Source organism: Plectropomus leopardus, chromosome 19 (assembly GCF_026936395.1).
Source record: "Plectropomus leopardus strain MGB_pleo_1.0 chromosome 19, ASM2693639v1, whole genome shotgun sequence".
Taxonomy (NCBI): domain Eukaryota; kingdom Metazoa; phylum Chordata; class Actinopteri; order Perciformes; family Serranidae; genus Plectropomus; species Plectropomus leopardus.
Genome location: NC_142194.1, coordinates 10,755,707 through 10,769,017, shown reverse-complemented (window position 1 = coordinate 10,769,017; position 13,311 = coordinate 10,755,707). Strand labels below are relative to the sequence as shown.

Below are 13,311 nucleotides of genomic sequence, written 5' to 3'. Positions count from 1 at the left end.
AGATGATGGGAAATTGCAGCAGTTACAGCTGCAAACCTGTCAAGCATGTTTAAAGGTATTGGTGAAAAAGATATATAATTTGATCAAATCAAGATATTTCAATGTCAAAAAGGCTTTACTATTATTACTATTGTCTCGTATTGTGGAATTAAAATAATCCACAGACTTTGTTGTGAGCAGTTTCATGTAGGAACTATTTTCTTTCTGCCGAACTACACCCATCAAATGTATCACCACGCAGAAGAAAGAGTGCATCTGCTGCTAGCTCACCTCGTACTTTATAAAACAGTTTGTATAATATATATCAAAATACTGCCCTGCAAATGACGTAATGTACTTGAGTTATTAATTAATTACTTAACATAAAGGTATGCAGATTAAGTTAAGCAAAAAAAAACAAGGTTGAGCACTGTCAAGGTATGTACTTAACTTACAGTTACAAGCTGTAACGTACCTAACGTAAAGTTACAAAGTTCGGTTTAAAAAAGAAACATGGTGACGACATCAAAATTGAATTTTACCTGGTTTAACATCGGACATGAATACCAGTCTCCTGGAGGAAAGTCTTGTGTTTATTTGACCTATCCATCACCCCAACCTGCCTCCTTAGACAGACTCTCCGTTTTTGTACTACTTCCTTCTCTGCTCCTGTTAGAATTATACACAAATTGCTGGTTCATGATAATGTGGGTTATAATGAATTGTGGTGCATTACTTTTCCTACACACAGTGCATGAGAACAGTCAGCCTAGCCCCACTGAGATAGCTAAAATTACATTTCAGCCGAGGAGGACATCATTAATGTTTACATCTCGAGCTGTCACAAGCTTCTCGTCGCACTGATTTGATTGGCAACTGTTGTTTGGTGAAAGAAATTGGCGAGAAAGCAGACATCTCTACAGCTGATATTTCTTACACTCAGCAGCTCACATCAAAACAATCTAGACTGATAAAAAGCACAACAAGTAAGAGGCAAAATATGCACTTTTGATTTTGGGGTGAGCTGTCCCTTTAATGCATGCTCACTGTATGCTGAAATATATGCGTGCTTGACTGAGAGAGTTTTTAGTGCCAGTCCTATTAGCAGATATTGGATAGGCTGACAAATGGGTCAAAACCATAAAAAGTTGTGTGATCCTTCAAGACCTTTTGCACATCATAGTTCCCTTGGAGCACTCTAGCAATTTTAAATTCCTCTGCCATAAAGTTGTGGGACAGATATATTTAAAAAAAGAAAAAAAAAAAAAGAAATTAAAGCAGCAGATGCTGGGTTTTTGCTTGTAGTGTGGGTCAAGCCTGCATTTTCTATAAAGCAACGTAAAAATGCCTTTTTGTTTGGCCTAATCTATTGGGTTTTTTTCTGTTGTTTTTTTTTTTTGAGGTCTCTTAGCACAAGGTGAAATAACCCTGATGACACACTATGTGTTATTTGGGTCAAACTTTACTCTCAGACATATTTCCACTTCACAATCACATGGTCATTACTAAAGATTAGACTACTGATAATGTGCAGGTATCCTCCCAAACCAAAGGATGTGAGTAATCTATGCAATGAGTCCCGTTGTTCAGATCTTTACTGGCAGTGCAGATGATGGCAATTAGCAGTCATCCATATGACTAATCATCTTATAATTAACTCCTTGAGTATGGCAATTATCCAGTAACGCCCACTGATGCCACAGCAATGGTTTGGCAGGCGTGCAGCCGTCTTTGAGGCGCTCCGCCTTTCTTCTAGAAGAGCACAGTCTTTAAAGAAAGAAAGCTGCACATCACTTAAGAATGTTTTCATTTGCTGCTGGAGGGAGTTTGCAGTTCATTTGAACAAATGCCTGTCTTTAAGTGATTGCAGAAACCGAGTTGGTGTTCTCTAAATGGAGCTCTTTGTGTGAGATTGGCTCATCCTTAACACTACAATGGATATCAACCAATGAGTGCCAAACAGGCAAATCAAGGTCAACAGCTCTTTAGGTCAGATCATGTCGTTTGCGGACTTTCCCAGACCGCGGTGATAGAATTTCAGAGGAAGAATTTCCGATCGGGCAATGGTCTGTTTGTACATGTAGCATATGCAGCACACGTTACTGTCATGCAGCCAGGTCTGCCTTCGCACATGAACACCCAGAAGTACGACAGGCACAAAAAAGACAAAGATATTGTCTCTAAGAATATTGTGGACTTTTGCTTTTACACCATGTCTGCATGTGAAGCAGTATATCTGATCCATAAAGGAAGCTGGCTTTGCATTGAGTAACTCTTCCAGTCTGACATGTCTGAGACACTGTAAGCCGTCAATCATATGAACCAGGATTTGAAACAAAGCCACAGACTGAAAAGTTCACCATCCAAAATCCACACATGCACAAGACAATTTATGTTTGGTGCGTAAAGCAAACCTTGAGAGCAGATTAATTCCTGCTGTGAAACCGAGACGTAAAAGTTGATTAACAAGCCTTTAGCAACTACGGCCAGTTAGTGTAGCATTCACAGACACTCTATACAGCAATAAAACACGTGTTGATCTACTTATGACCCTGTATTCCTATATTTAAATCCTCTTGGCGTCCGTCCACAGGCTTTCTGAATGGAGCGAACTTATTAGGGCAGCCCGGCCCTCAAAGGATAAAGGTTAGCAGGACAAAAAATGGATGGGTGCCTGCCATGTTGCAAAGCCCTAAATCATTATCACCATCTGAATGCAATTCTTCGCAGGAGGAACCACACAGGGGACACAGCATCTGGCTTTAACAATAATGTGTAATGTGAAAAGACAGAAAAGACAGTCTTTTGCTATGTACTCCACTTGGCATGTTACAGCTGAGGCCTAACACCAATTTTGGAATTATTGTTAAGTCAGGCTTCATATGTCACAAGCTCCTAATTCACATCTGGTGGTACTGTGTTGGAATACTTTAATGTGTGATTTATTTACATTATCATGTCTGTGGACTGTAAGCTTTAAACTCCTGTCTAACAACTATACCAACAAAACTGGTATAGTATAGCCTGTTTTTTTACCATTGTATCTTGTTTTTAGCACATAATCCGCTCTCACCTGTGTGTCCGGTCCTTTACGCCCCTTTTAGCCAGCTCACAAGGTGTTTTTTTATTTCTCCAAACCTTCACCCCCCTGTTTTTATTACTCTTGCTTTTGGACCTTCCCATCCTCTCTCGTTGCCCTACTCCCTCAAACCCTCCCTAACCCTTTTTTTTTCATTCCTGCAAACATCTTAGTTGGGTTTTTAAAATACGTTTTAGTCAGGCTTTTTATGGACAAAAAGAGATCTTTACAAATGAATAACTTTTTAACCCGTGTGCCCGAATGCTGCGATTTTACCTTTACTTAACCCTAACCCATCCGGTCCCTTATTCCAAAACCTAACCAATCCAACCAACACAGACAATAGCTAGCCAATCTGAGGGAGCGTAGGGCAGGTCAGGAATAAAATTGTCATTGTGTAAACGTTAAGGACCTGGAAACTTTTGTTGAACAGCGCCCCCTATGGCCACGAACAGCTGTTGCGCATTGAATTTAGTTGTCAGCAAAAACATGGAAGTCTGAACAACTGTTTTGGCGTTGGCTATACGCCCAGCAAACAGCTTTCATCTGAATAGTTTGAATCAGTTGCCATCTTTCAAAAGTTGTCATTCATAGTATACGTACGAATGGGAATGCAAATAGCAATTGACAAACATGTCTCACCATGACGTATGGTTTGTTTATTTCTCATTACATTTTTGCGATAACATTTTTATCCATTAGTAAGTCAACAAATTAACTTATTGTGTAACTGACAGTGATATCTATCAAGAGTTTGAATAATGTAGACAGTAGCCACCAAAATCTACTGGTTATACCAGACCGAATAAGGTTGTAATAGCAAATCCTGTTGTCATTGCCAGGTTGTCGAATACCGATGTTTTGTCAAACCTGTCTGTGTCTCAAAGTGATATACAAGTCATCCTTAAGCACCTATATGTGACACAAAACACATTGTAACACATGGTTCATGATGTGAAATGATTGCAGTTAGTATAAGGCATCAAAACTACTTGGTTAGGTTTAGAAAGAAGATAATGTTTTGGGTTAAAATAAGTTTATTTGTAACAGTACTGTGATGTAAATATGTCACAGGAGTGATTTCAGTCCAAAGAAAATGTATGTAAATGACATAACATCATAAAACAACACTGACTTTTGTTTTCACATAGGAAAATCCAGTTTTGTTTGACCCATACACTTCCCCTCCCTCCCACCCTATGTGGACTTTCTTGCTCTTATAGTACGTCAGCTGCTCTCAGCACCAAGTATTATTGCGAATGGGTTTGCATTGGCTTTGCGAGTTAGCTGAAAGCCCTGTGCATCTCATAAAGATGCGAAACGGTGTGTTTCGCATTGATGTCACATGCAGAGGTTGTGAAAAGGGGTCGATGTTTGACATCCTCGGAATAAGAACAGGCTGTCGAATCAGTGTATCAGTTCACCTCTAAGTATTTTATTGCATACTTTATTGATTATGGGTTAAGCTTTTTAGTTGTGAAAGAAGGTTTGGTCATTTCTTCTTTCATAAGTTCAATGATTTTTCTATTAGAGCATGACTATTCAGCATCATTGCACATCACCTCATGGCACAGTATTTTACTTTTCAGCAGTCTAACCTCAGCCTCTGTAGCTTTACTGACCACATGTGACAAACTGTAAAATCAGAGCGGAAACATTCTGCTTCAACACATTTCTTTTACGTCCGATGGGAACGATGAATGGGTCGTTGAAACATCCGCTGCGTCAGACATTGAAAATCTGCCCTGGTCCTACAAGTGTTTAATGAATTCCCTATTGTTATGGTATGTTTGGTTGTGGCAGCCACTGAGGTTCTCCTTACACCTCCAACAATGAGTGAATAATTAAAAATTCGGAGGCCAAAGCATTTCTTAAGCTGAGTAATGGAGCCCTTGATAGTATATAGAAAGTGTATGACTTTTACATTTGACATAAATCAGCTGTTACCAAGAGACACTGAAACAATTTTGGAAACCAGATTGGTGTTGAGTCACAGTTTCAACCGTGAAAAACATGATTTTGGGAGCATGAGCCTTCCAGATCTTGACTGTGTGGGCTTCTTTGTGCCAGGCGTGTCGGCACCGAGTTCCCATTTTCCAACATGCAAGAATATCCAACTTTCTGCTCCCATTCCCCTGTGCCAAATTAACAATGGCAGCCTTTCTGTCTGTCTCGCTAAGTTCCTTACAATAGCTTCAACATAAACACATAAATTTACAGTTGGCCACCACAGCCACTCCTAACCTCCCAGAATTATTAAATACAGCTTCCCGTTATGCTAGAAATGTCTGACGCTCTGTAAATAAGTGCAATAAGGGCATTAGCACCACGTTCAGTGCTGTGGAAAGTCTGAGGTCAAAGCACATGTGCTCTGCCCCTAAATCACATTCTCAGTCGAGCGAGTTTAATCTGTCATCTGACATGACAGGGAGGCTTCTGGGGCATCCTGGCTGCAGTTAGACAAATATACAGTGATGCATTGAAACCAAACACAATGCTTCATAAGTAAAGAAGACATCAGTGCCTCTGTGGCTTGACTCCACTTCTGAGAGCATCATTTTATAGTGCCAAACCTTTCCTCTCAGGGAAAATGTGCTCTCTGAAAAACTCTTCCACTTTCCAAAATATTTGTCATCTCTGAGAGAGTTCATCTCTTTTTTCTCATCCTAACGGCTCCCGTGAAAGCGGAGAAATGATCCATGCGCGTCGGCGGGAAGATGAATTTTTATGAGATCATGAATTTCCCATAACAAGCGAGAGTGTCACCAGTTGTTCACTCACCCACTTTTAGCGAGCTGTATTGTCCTTCTCCCTCTGAGATGCTGTTTGGGGTTTTCAGGCCGTTCTTCTTGTTCTTCTCGGCTTTTTTATTGGCTGTTTTTACTGAGAAAGGAAATAAAATTAATGCATGATGGCTTTTTCAACACCTTTCCATTTTTAAAGGGGTTTCGACAGGTCCAGTCACCTTTGAAACTGCTGATTTATTGTTAGTGAAAAGAGGGAGTGTTTACACAGGAAAAAAATGGGTTTGGATTCAGTCCTGCACATATGGATAGATTCAAGATTGGGGTCTGAACCAAGAGACAATCTCTGGGCAGAAAATTTGAAAACTTTTAACTCTTTTTCTCCTTACATGCAATTACAGTATGTTGACCACTTACAGTGACTACACTGAAACTCATTTAGATCTTTAAACAGTGGCAGCATGTATATGATAACTGTCTCAAGAGTCAAAATAGGAAAATGTAAGCACCCTGTACAAAAGGCAGGACGGTATGGAGCTATAACAGTGACAGTAAGTTAAAGCATAGAAAAGTAAAGAGTAAGTAAGAAAAAAAAATGTTTGTTTTTATTTTTTTTTATTTTAAACATTTTTTATTTGTTTCATTATTTTAAGTTTTTGTTTCTTATTTTTGTTTTTGATTTTTAAAAAAAAAATTATTGCGCAACATTAGCACAGAAAGAAAATCTGCAGAAAAACTAAAACACATGCATTAAAATTTATTTTATTTTATTTTTGATTTTTTTGCATTCTGATGTGCTTTTCAATGACAATCCTCAACTTTTTTCATCGTCAATCTGTGGGTACAGAAAAAATGTTACTTTCTTAGTATGCAGATTCTATGTAAATCATGTTGTTCTTTCTCCTCCCCTTAAACTCCCCTTCTTCCCTAAACAGTGACAGAAAGTTGAGACTGGGAAACAGTAAGAAGTACAGCGGGGGGAAATGACATGAAGAAAAAATTGGAGAAATGGCATTGTAAAACACATAAGAATGCAAAAAATGTGTTTTAGAAAAGAAATGAAATCAATAATGCCTGGGTTTTATTTGTCAGTGGAACCTTTTTTCAGTGCCAGTCTTTTTCCTTTATCAATGCCAAAGTTCACTGTCACTGTTACAGCGCCACAGGACGCGAGCAGGGACTCATGGAAGTCAGGCGTGTGCTTTGTATTTGACACGGTGTCAGATCAGGATAGGCCCCACGTGATAACAATCCATCTCACATCTGAAAGTTTTTATCCTCGTCTTATTCTAGGGACAGGTTGAATCCTCCACAATGCTCCCAGCTACATATTTGATTCAGTGTAACGGCTCTGAGATATGATCATTTGGATGAAGTAGCTATAATGCAATGAAATACAACATGTAAATGTCCTGTTTTTAAAATATTACTCAGGTACTTAGTTACAGTGCGCTCAAATGTTCAAGTTTCATAGAAATAATAATAAATAAATACCTGAGATACAAGGTTTTTACCCTCAATTTTGTCTAAATGTTAACATTTGGGGTGAATCAAAGTCTCCAATATTAAAAATGCAGGTTTTTTTAACCATGAAATAATTGGAAAAAATAAATGTATGATGTGAAATTACGAAAAAATCAGAAAAAATCTGATTGTATGCTTTCAGATCAATTAAAGTTATCCGTGCTACTCTACAGGGTAAGGTTCTCCTAACCCCTTCCCTATCATAAACATTACAGATATGTCAAAAATTCATTCCATCAAGCTTAAACAAAGCAAGTTTTTATTTTACCCAATAACGGCCTTCAATATGAGTTTACAATCTCAGAAAGGGAATTTCAAGAACCTGCATCTTAAAACTGTACTTAAAGGGACAGTCCACCCCAAAATGAAAAATACATATTTTTACTCTTACCACTAGTGCTATTTATTAGTCTGTATTATTTTGGTGTGAGTTGCAGAGTGTTGGAGATATCAGCTGTAGAGATGTCTGCCTTCTCCCGAATATATTGAAACTATATGACACTCAGCTTGTGGTGCTGGAAGTGCCAAAAAAATACATTACACAACAAATGCACATGCTGGCATGGATGGTAAGGATTAGGGGAAGGAGGCACATGATAAGGTGTAGAGAAAAAAACCCATCACATTCAGATGGGATGTAAACACCAGACTCCCACATAAAAGTCAGGTGTTTTGGAGCCTCCTGCCCGCCCTATAGATGCCATCGTGCTCCTTATATTACATGGTTGCTGTACTTCAAATGCAAGCGACAGTTTCTGCTCAGATGCGTTCTCACCAGACTCCAAGACATCAAGCTCGGAGTGAGAACGGGCTGGGTTGGCACGTGTATCAATGCACAGCTCCATTATATTGGAGAGAAGGCAGACATCCTTATGGCTGTTATCTCCAACACTTGGCAGCTCACACCAAAAAAAACCTAGATTACAGGTAAGAGGAAAAATATTTCTTTTTGGTTTTGAGGTGGACTGTCCCTTTGAGTGGAGTGTGAGTCCCACACGTGAGTTTTCATTTTCTCTCCTGTCATCAACTAACATCCTGTCCATGACTTTACTTGAAAAGTCTTTGCAGTCAGAATTTTTGGGCCTCTAAAAGCAACAGTGTATCTTTTTAATATGATGCAGTGTCAAGATAAAACAAACAATCCCATCAAATGGAAGCAGTGACTACGTAATAATTCTCTGTTATCATATTCCTCCTGTAGTACCACCTGCAGCAGGTATCCCTGCTGAGACACGTGAAGCCAGATGCCTGAAACATGAGGTCACTATCGACACAGCTGCTCTAAATTATCTGCCACCAACCAACCGAAAACCCTTACGCCTGTTACTGTCCTCCAATCGTCTGGCAGGATCTCAAACATACCTACAAACCTGCTACTGCATGTGCGGAGCGTCCCGTTTGGAGAGCTTTGGGCTGTGCGTTTCTGTGTGGACTATACCAGGACAGCAGAGCTTTGGGAAAAACGTGGATTTCACATGTGTTCTGGCTCCGACATGTAACGCAGCCCTGACCTCTGCAGCGGGTGAGGCTGTTAATCCTGCTGCTGTGCAGAAGCCACACAGAGACTCTGATCTATGTGTACATGGGGAGGAGGGGGCAGTGAGGAGGAAGACTACCTGAGGAGGTCATGTTATTGTTTTTTTCTCCGCACATCCATCACCATGTGAATTAAAATCAGCTGCTCCTCTGAAGTCTGCGTTAGCTGACACTGAGGGAAAAAAAACTTTCTGAAATATGCAACTTTCAACATTGATTTTTCAGTTTTACATAAAAATTCAACTTTAATAGCATCAGCAGATACAAAAAGCCACAGAAACAAGTCTTATTTTTAATAAAAATTTGCATTTTACCATTTAATCCTTTGAAACCTGGAGCAATGTAATTTTTCTTGTGCTTCTTTAAACTATTTAAGCCTTTGAACCCTGGGCAAATTTGTGCAGTTTTATTCAAAAACATGGAAAACATGCAATTATCAACTTGTTATGAAATGTTCAAACTGCAACAAATTAGTTGATTCAGATTTAAAAAAAAAAAAAAAAAAGCTGGAGGAAAAAGTCTAGGGAAAAACTATATTTATAATTATCATGAATACATATTTAAAATTTTGTCATAACTCTCACTTTTTCCAAGTCATTTCCTTGTTGATGTTTTTATTACTTTTTATTTACTTTTTTTGTCTTTTTTAAACAAATTTTCAGATAGTTTTTTTTTTCTTTTTTACTAATTGTTGGATTTTTTTTATTTTATCATTTCTTCCTTCATTGCTCATTGCCTTTTTCTGTTTTTGAAATAAACAAGCCAATCTGCTCAGGTTTCAAGGGGTTAATATCCGAAGCATTCCCTTACTTTTTTCTGCAATTACTATTTTACTGAAAAATTAATGAATACTTGCTGAAAAAGTTCAATTGTTTAACCATACACTGTCATCTAGTGGCAACACTGACTCAGAGTTACTTTAAAATTGTTAGCAGAACTTTATTCTTTTATAATAATTTTAAGAAATCATTAGAGCTGATTGGTTGCCCTTGGCACTGTAAAGATTATTTTTCTTCTGCTTTTTGTAATGAAACTTTAAGAAAGTTTTCAAGTTGTCCTTCTAAAGAGATATTAGTTTTACCTGATTTTGCATCAGCTGCACTTTTATCCATCTGCCTGCTGCTGTCTGCTTTCCCCTTGGGCACTTTCTTGCCAGGGTTTTGGCTGGGGTGCTCATGCCTGTCAGGTATCGAGGCCACAGGCTTCTCCAGCACTTGGACCTGGTTGTACTGCTCTCTTGTCAGCAGCTCCTGCATGTAGTAATCCTCATCCTCACCGGTAGAGCCGTGGCTGAGGTCCGCGAGCCCCACGAGGAGTCCCAGCAGAGCCAGGGGGGTTAGGAGGCTGAGGCGCTGTCTTGTCATGACCCGGGGGGGATTATCTCCAGCTGCGAGTCCCAATGCTGTCTCCAGAGGAGCCTGCTGCTGCTGCCGGGCTGCGTCCCATCAACTGCTCCCCTTTCCTCTCCCTTCCCCTCTCCCAACACGGAGAGTTCACAAAGTTCTCAGAGCGCTCCAAGTCACTGACGAAAGCAGCGGAGCCAGAGGGTCCATGGACGCCTCAGTCTGGGAAAAATGCAGTGAGGGAGGGAGAGACACAGAGAGCTGAGGGAGAGGGAAGAGGCAGACACTTCTCTCCTTTAGATGCTGGCAGGTGACTCAAAATGCATTTTTTCTGTCTCTCTTATAGAGTCAAAGCAATCCAGGCTGCTGACACACTGCAGAGTCATTCTGTTGGTGTGGATCGTGAAACAAGGATAGAAATCACTCTGGGAAACATACATTGACACATTCAGGATCTGCTTTCATCTCCATCTCCTCCCACTCTGTCTGGGGCCGGCTTTAACCAGAGGAAAGTTTCTTCTTTCCTGCCGGAGGAACTTAAACAGCTCTTAACCAGTACTCAGTTCTCTGTGACCAAAGAAAAAGCAGAGGCGAGTGTCTTCATTCACATGGGGGTGTGTTTAACCCTTTGAAACCTGAGCAAATTGGTCAGATTTTTTTTTTTTTTTTCAAAAACGTGGGAAGGAGGCAATGAGCAACAAATGAAGAAATGACCCCGAAATAAGCAAGAAATTAGTAAAAATTACAAGAAAATGACCTGAAAAGAGTGCTCTAGAAATTAGAATTACTTTTAACATGATTTTAAATATGTAATTATGAAAACTATTAATATAGTTACTCCCTTTTTGTTTTTTTTCCAACGAGACATTTTTTCCTACATTAAAAAAAATGCCCACTCTAGTGAGAATGCAAAATAATGGAATTAAACACATCTGAGTAAAAAATATAATCGCAATAACGAATCGTTTGACAGCCTTAACAATTTTCAAAATCTACCAATTTCATGCAATTTGTGAAACATTTCCAAGCTCTTACTGCCTATTTCCTATATTGCTGAAAGAAATCGCACCTCAATGCTCAAAGTTCAAAGGGTTAAAGTACAAATTGGCACAATATGGGCATTCCCAAACAAACAGTAGCAGCCCTGAGCAGTAAATCACACTGCGGCTTTTAGTGAAAAGAGCACTTACTGAATGTCTTCTAACACCACATGATATCCCTTTGCTGGGAAAGCTAATTAACTGGTTGCTCCTCTTCAAGCTGCCTCATTTGCCGAGGCTGTTACAGCCAGGACCTGTTTGGACTCTGCAGTAATTTGCATGTTCACAAGCGGCTGCGATTTAACCATGCAAACTCTCAGTGGAGCGTCTGGGCACGTTGCAACACAGGGATGGAGCGATGCCCCGTGTGTCACACCTCATCACATCAGCACTGTCTGTTCCTGGTGAAGTTCTTTCTCTTCTTTTCTCTCTCTTTCACACACACACACTAGCACACACACACACACACACACACACACTACTACAGCAGCTGATGGCGCCTTTGCAAAAAGATAATAACAAAGCCCAAAGCCAGCAGCTTGGCTGACACACTGCTGATTAAAACCATATTTTGTCATCTCAAAAGATTTATCTATAAGTTAGAGAAAGGTTTACACACAGGGACTTACTACTAAGCAGAGACTATGATGTATAGCCTCCGGCCGAAAATATTTAGTCAAAAGGAGAAGTGGGATTCCACTGAACATTGCTCATCTAATAAGTACAGCTTTTGACATTTCATCAACCTGAGGCAAGAAGAACTAAAGCAAAGATGATAATCGGTGCCCCGCCTGGACGCTGCCCAATTTAAATGCATTGCTTCATTACACATAACTGATGTGGATGGACATCGCGTACAGAAAAGTCTGAATAGGTTGTATGGAAATCAGACTTTACACCTGAGACTGAGGGAGCTCCTGAATAGCAGCTAAAGGAGGCTGCAGGCTAATCACAGAAGAACAGGATCTAGAGTGGGTGGACAGCTCAAGGCTGGAAGACTTTATGCTCGGCTGGCATAGCATTTTGCCAGCTAGGCAGGCATTCGCCTACTCCTCATCTAGACTACACCCATCCTAAACTGTCTGGTCGGGAGAGTGACGGAAGGGGGTGAGACATGGAAGGCAGCCCGGAGAGCTGTAACGTTTTTACCTGAAAGGTTTTGAGACAAGAAATATCCTCCTTTTCCTACACACCTTAAAACAACCAAAACAATCAGAGTGTCAGGTCTCTTCAAATACATGACCTCACTGTAGCTGTGACGCCTCTGGAGGCAGCTCTATAATTTAGAAGGGATTACTTTACAGCATGGGAGAGGATTTCTAAAGCAATCTGTCTGTTCACAAGCACTCACAGAAGGTATTGTTACAGCTTTGGCTATGTTTGCAGGTTTGTTTCGGTTTAAAGGGTATTTTTTTGTTAGCCTATTTTCCAACTTGGACTGTATTTTCTCATGTTTTTGTCACTTAATGACTAATGTGAACAGTTTTTGTAATTGGTCCAGTACTAAGCAAGAGCCCTGCAGCCAGCAGCTGCAAAACAGTCTGCAAAGTAAACACTTTTGTTCCAACAATGTACTTTCATTAAAAGTGCATGTCTTTGCTACTGACAGGCTCAGATGATTGTTCCTATTGTCTGATAGCAGTATGGAAAGGATCCCTACAGAGACAGACCTTTTCATCAGTTGAGAAAGATCCTTTCTGTTTGATCAGAAAGTGGACCGAAATTTTCGCCAAAGCTACCAGGCTCAATTTAAAAAAACAATAATTTAATTATCATGAAACACACTTCATTTAAAGTTGACAGAAACATAACAAAACTCACAAAAACCATCTTGGTTGCTCTCTCTCACTGTTCTCACAATCACCAACTCTGGTTTGGTTAATATAAACTTGAATTCACCCAGTTAGATGTGAGCATATGTCAGCTCTATACTACACTTAACTACACTAAAATGACTGTTTATTTAAACACAATCTGGTTAGTTTTTGCAATTGCAATTTCTGGGCTGTTTCTAGTTAAACTCTTAAAGAAAAAGGTCTATCTCTGTAGGAATCCTTTCCATAATA

The 13,311-nt window shown here is 39.7% G+C and overlaps 1 protein-coding gene across 1 annotated transcript in view; it reads right to left on the bottom strand.

Annotated features, from left to right (window-relative positions):
• cpxm2 (carboxypeptidase X (M14 family), member 2) overlaps window positions 1–13,091 on the bottom strand; it is a 42,476-nt gene extending 29,385 nt beyond the window's left edge. Inside the window, exons 1-2 of the mRNA XM_088070537.1 lie at window positions 9,944–13,091; window positions 5,840–5,941 (exon numbers count right to left, since the gene is read on the bottom strand). Coding sequence (XP_087926663.1) covers window positions 5,840–5,941; window positions 9,944–10,226 — 385 coding nt within the window. The 5' untranslated portion in view covers window positions 10,227–13,091. The remainder of the gene's footprint in view (window positions 1–5,839; window positions 5,942–9,943) is intronic.
• Window positions 13,092–13,311: the final 220 nt, after the last annotated feature.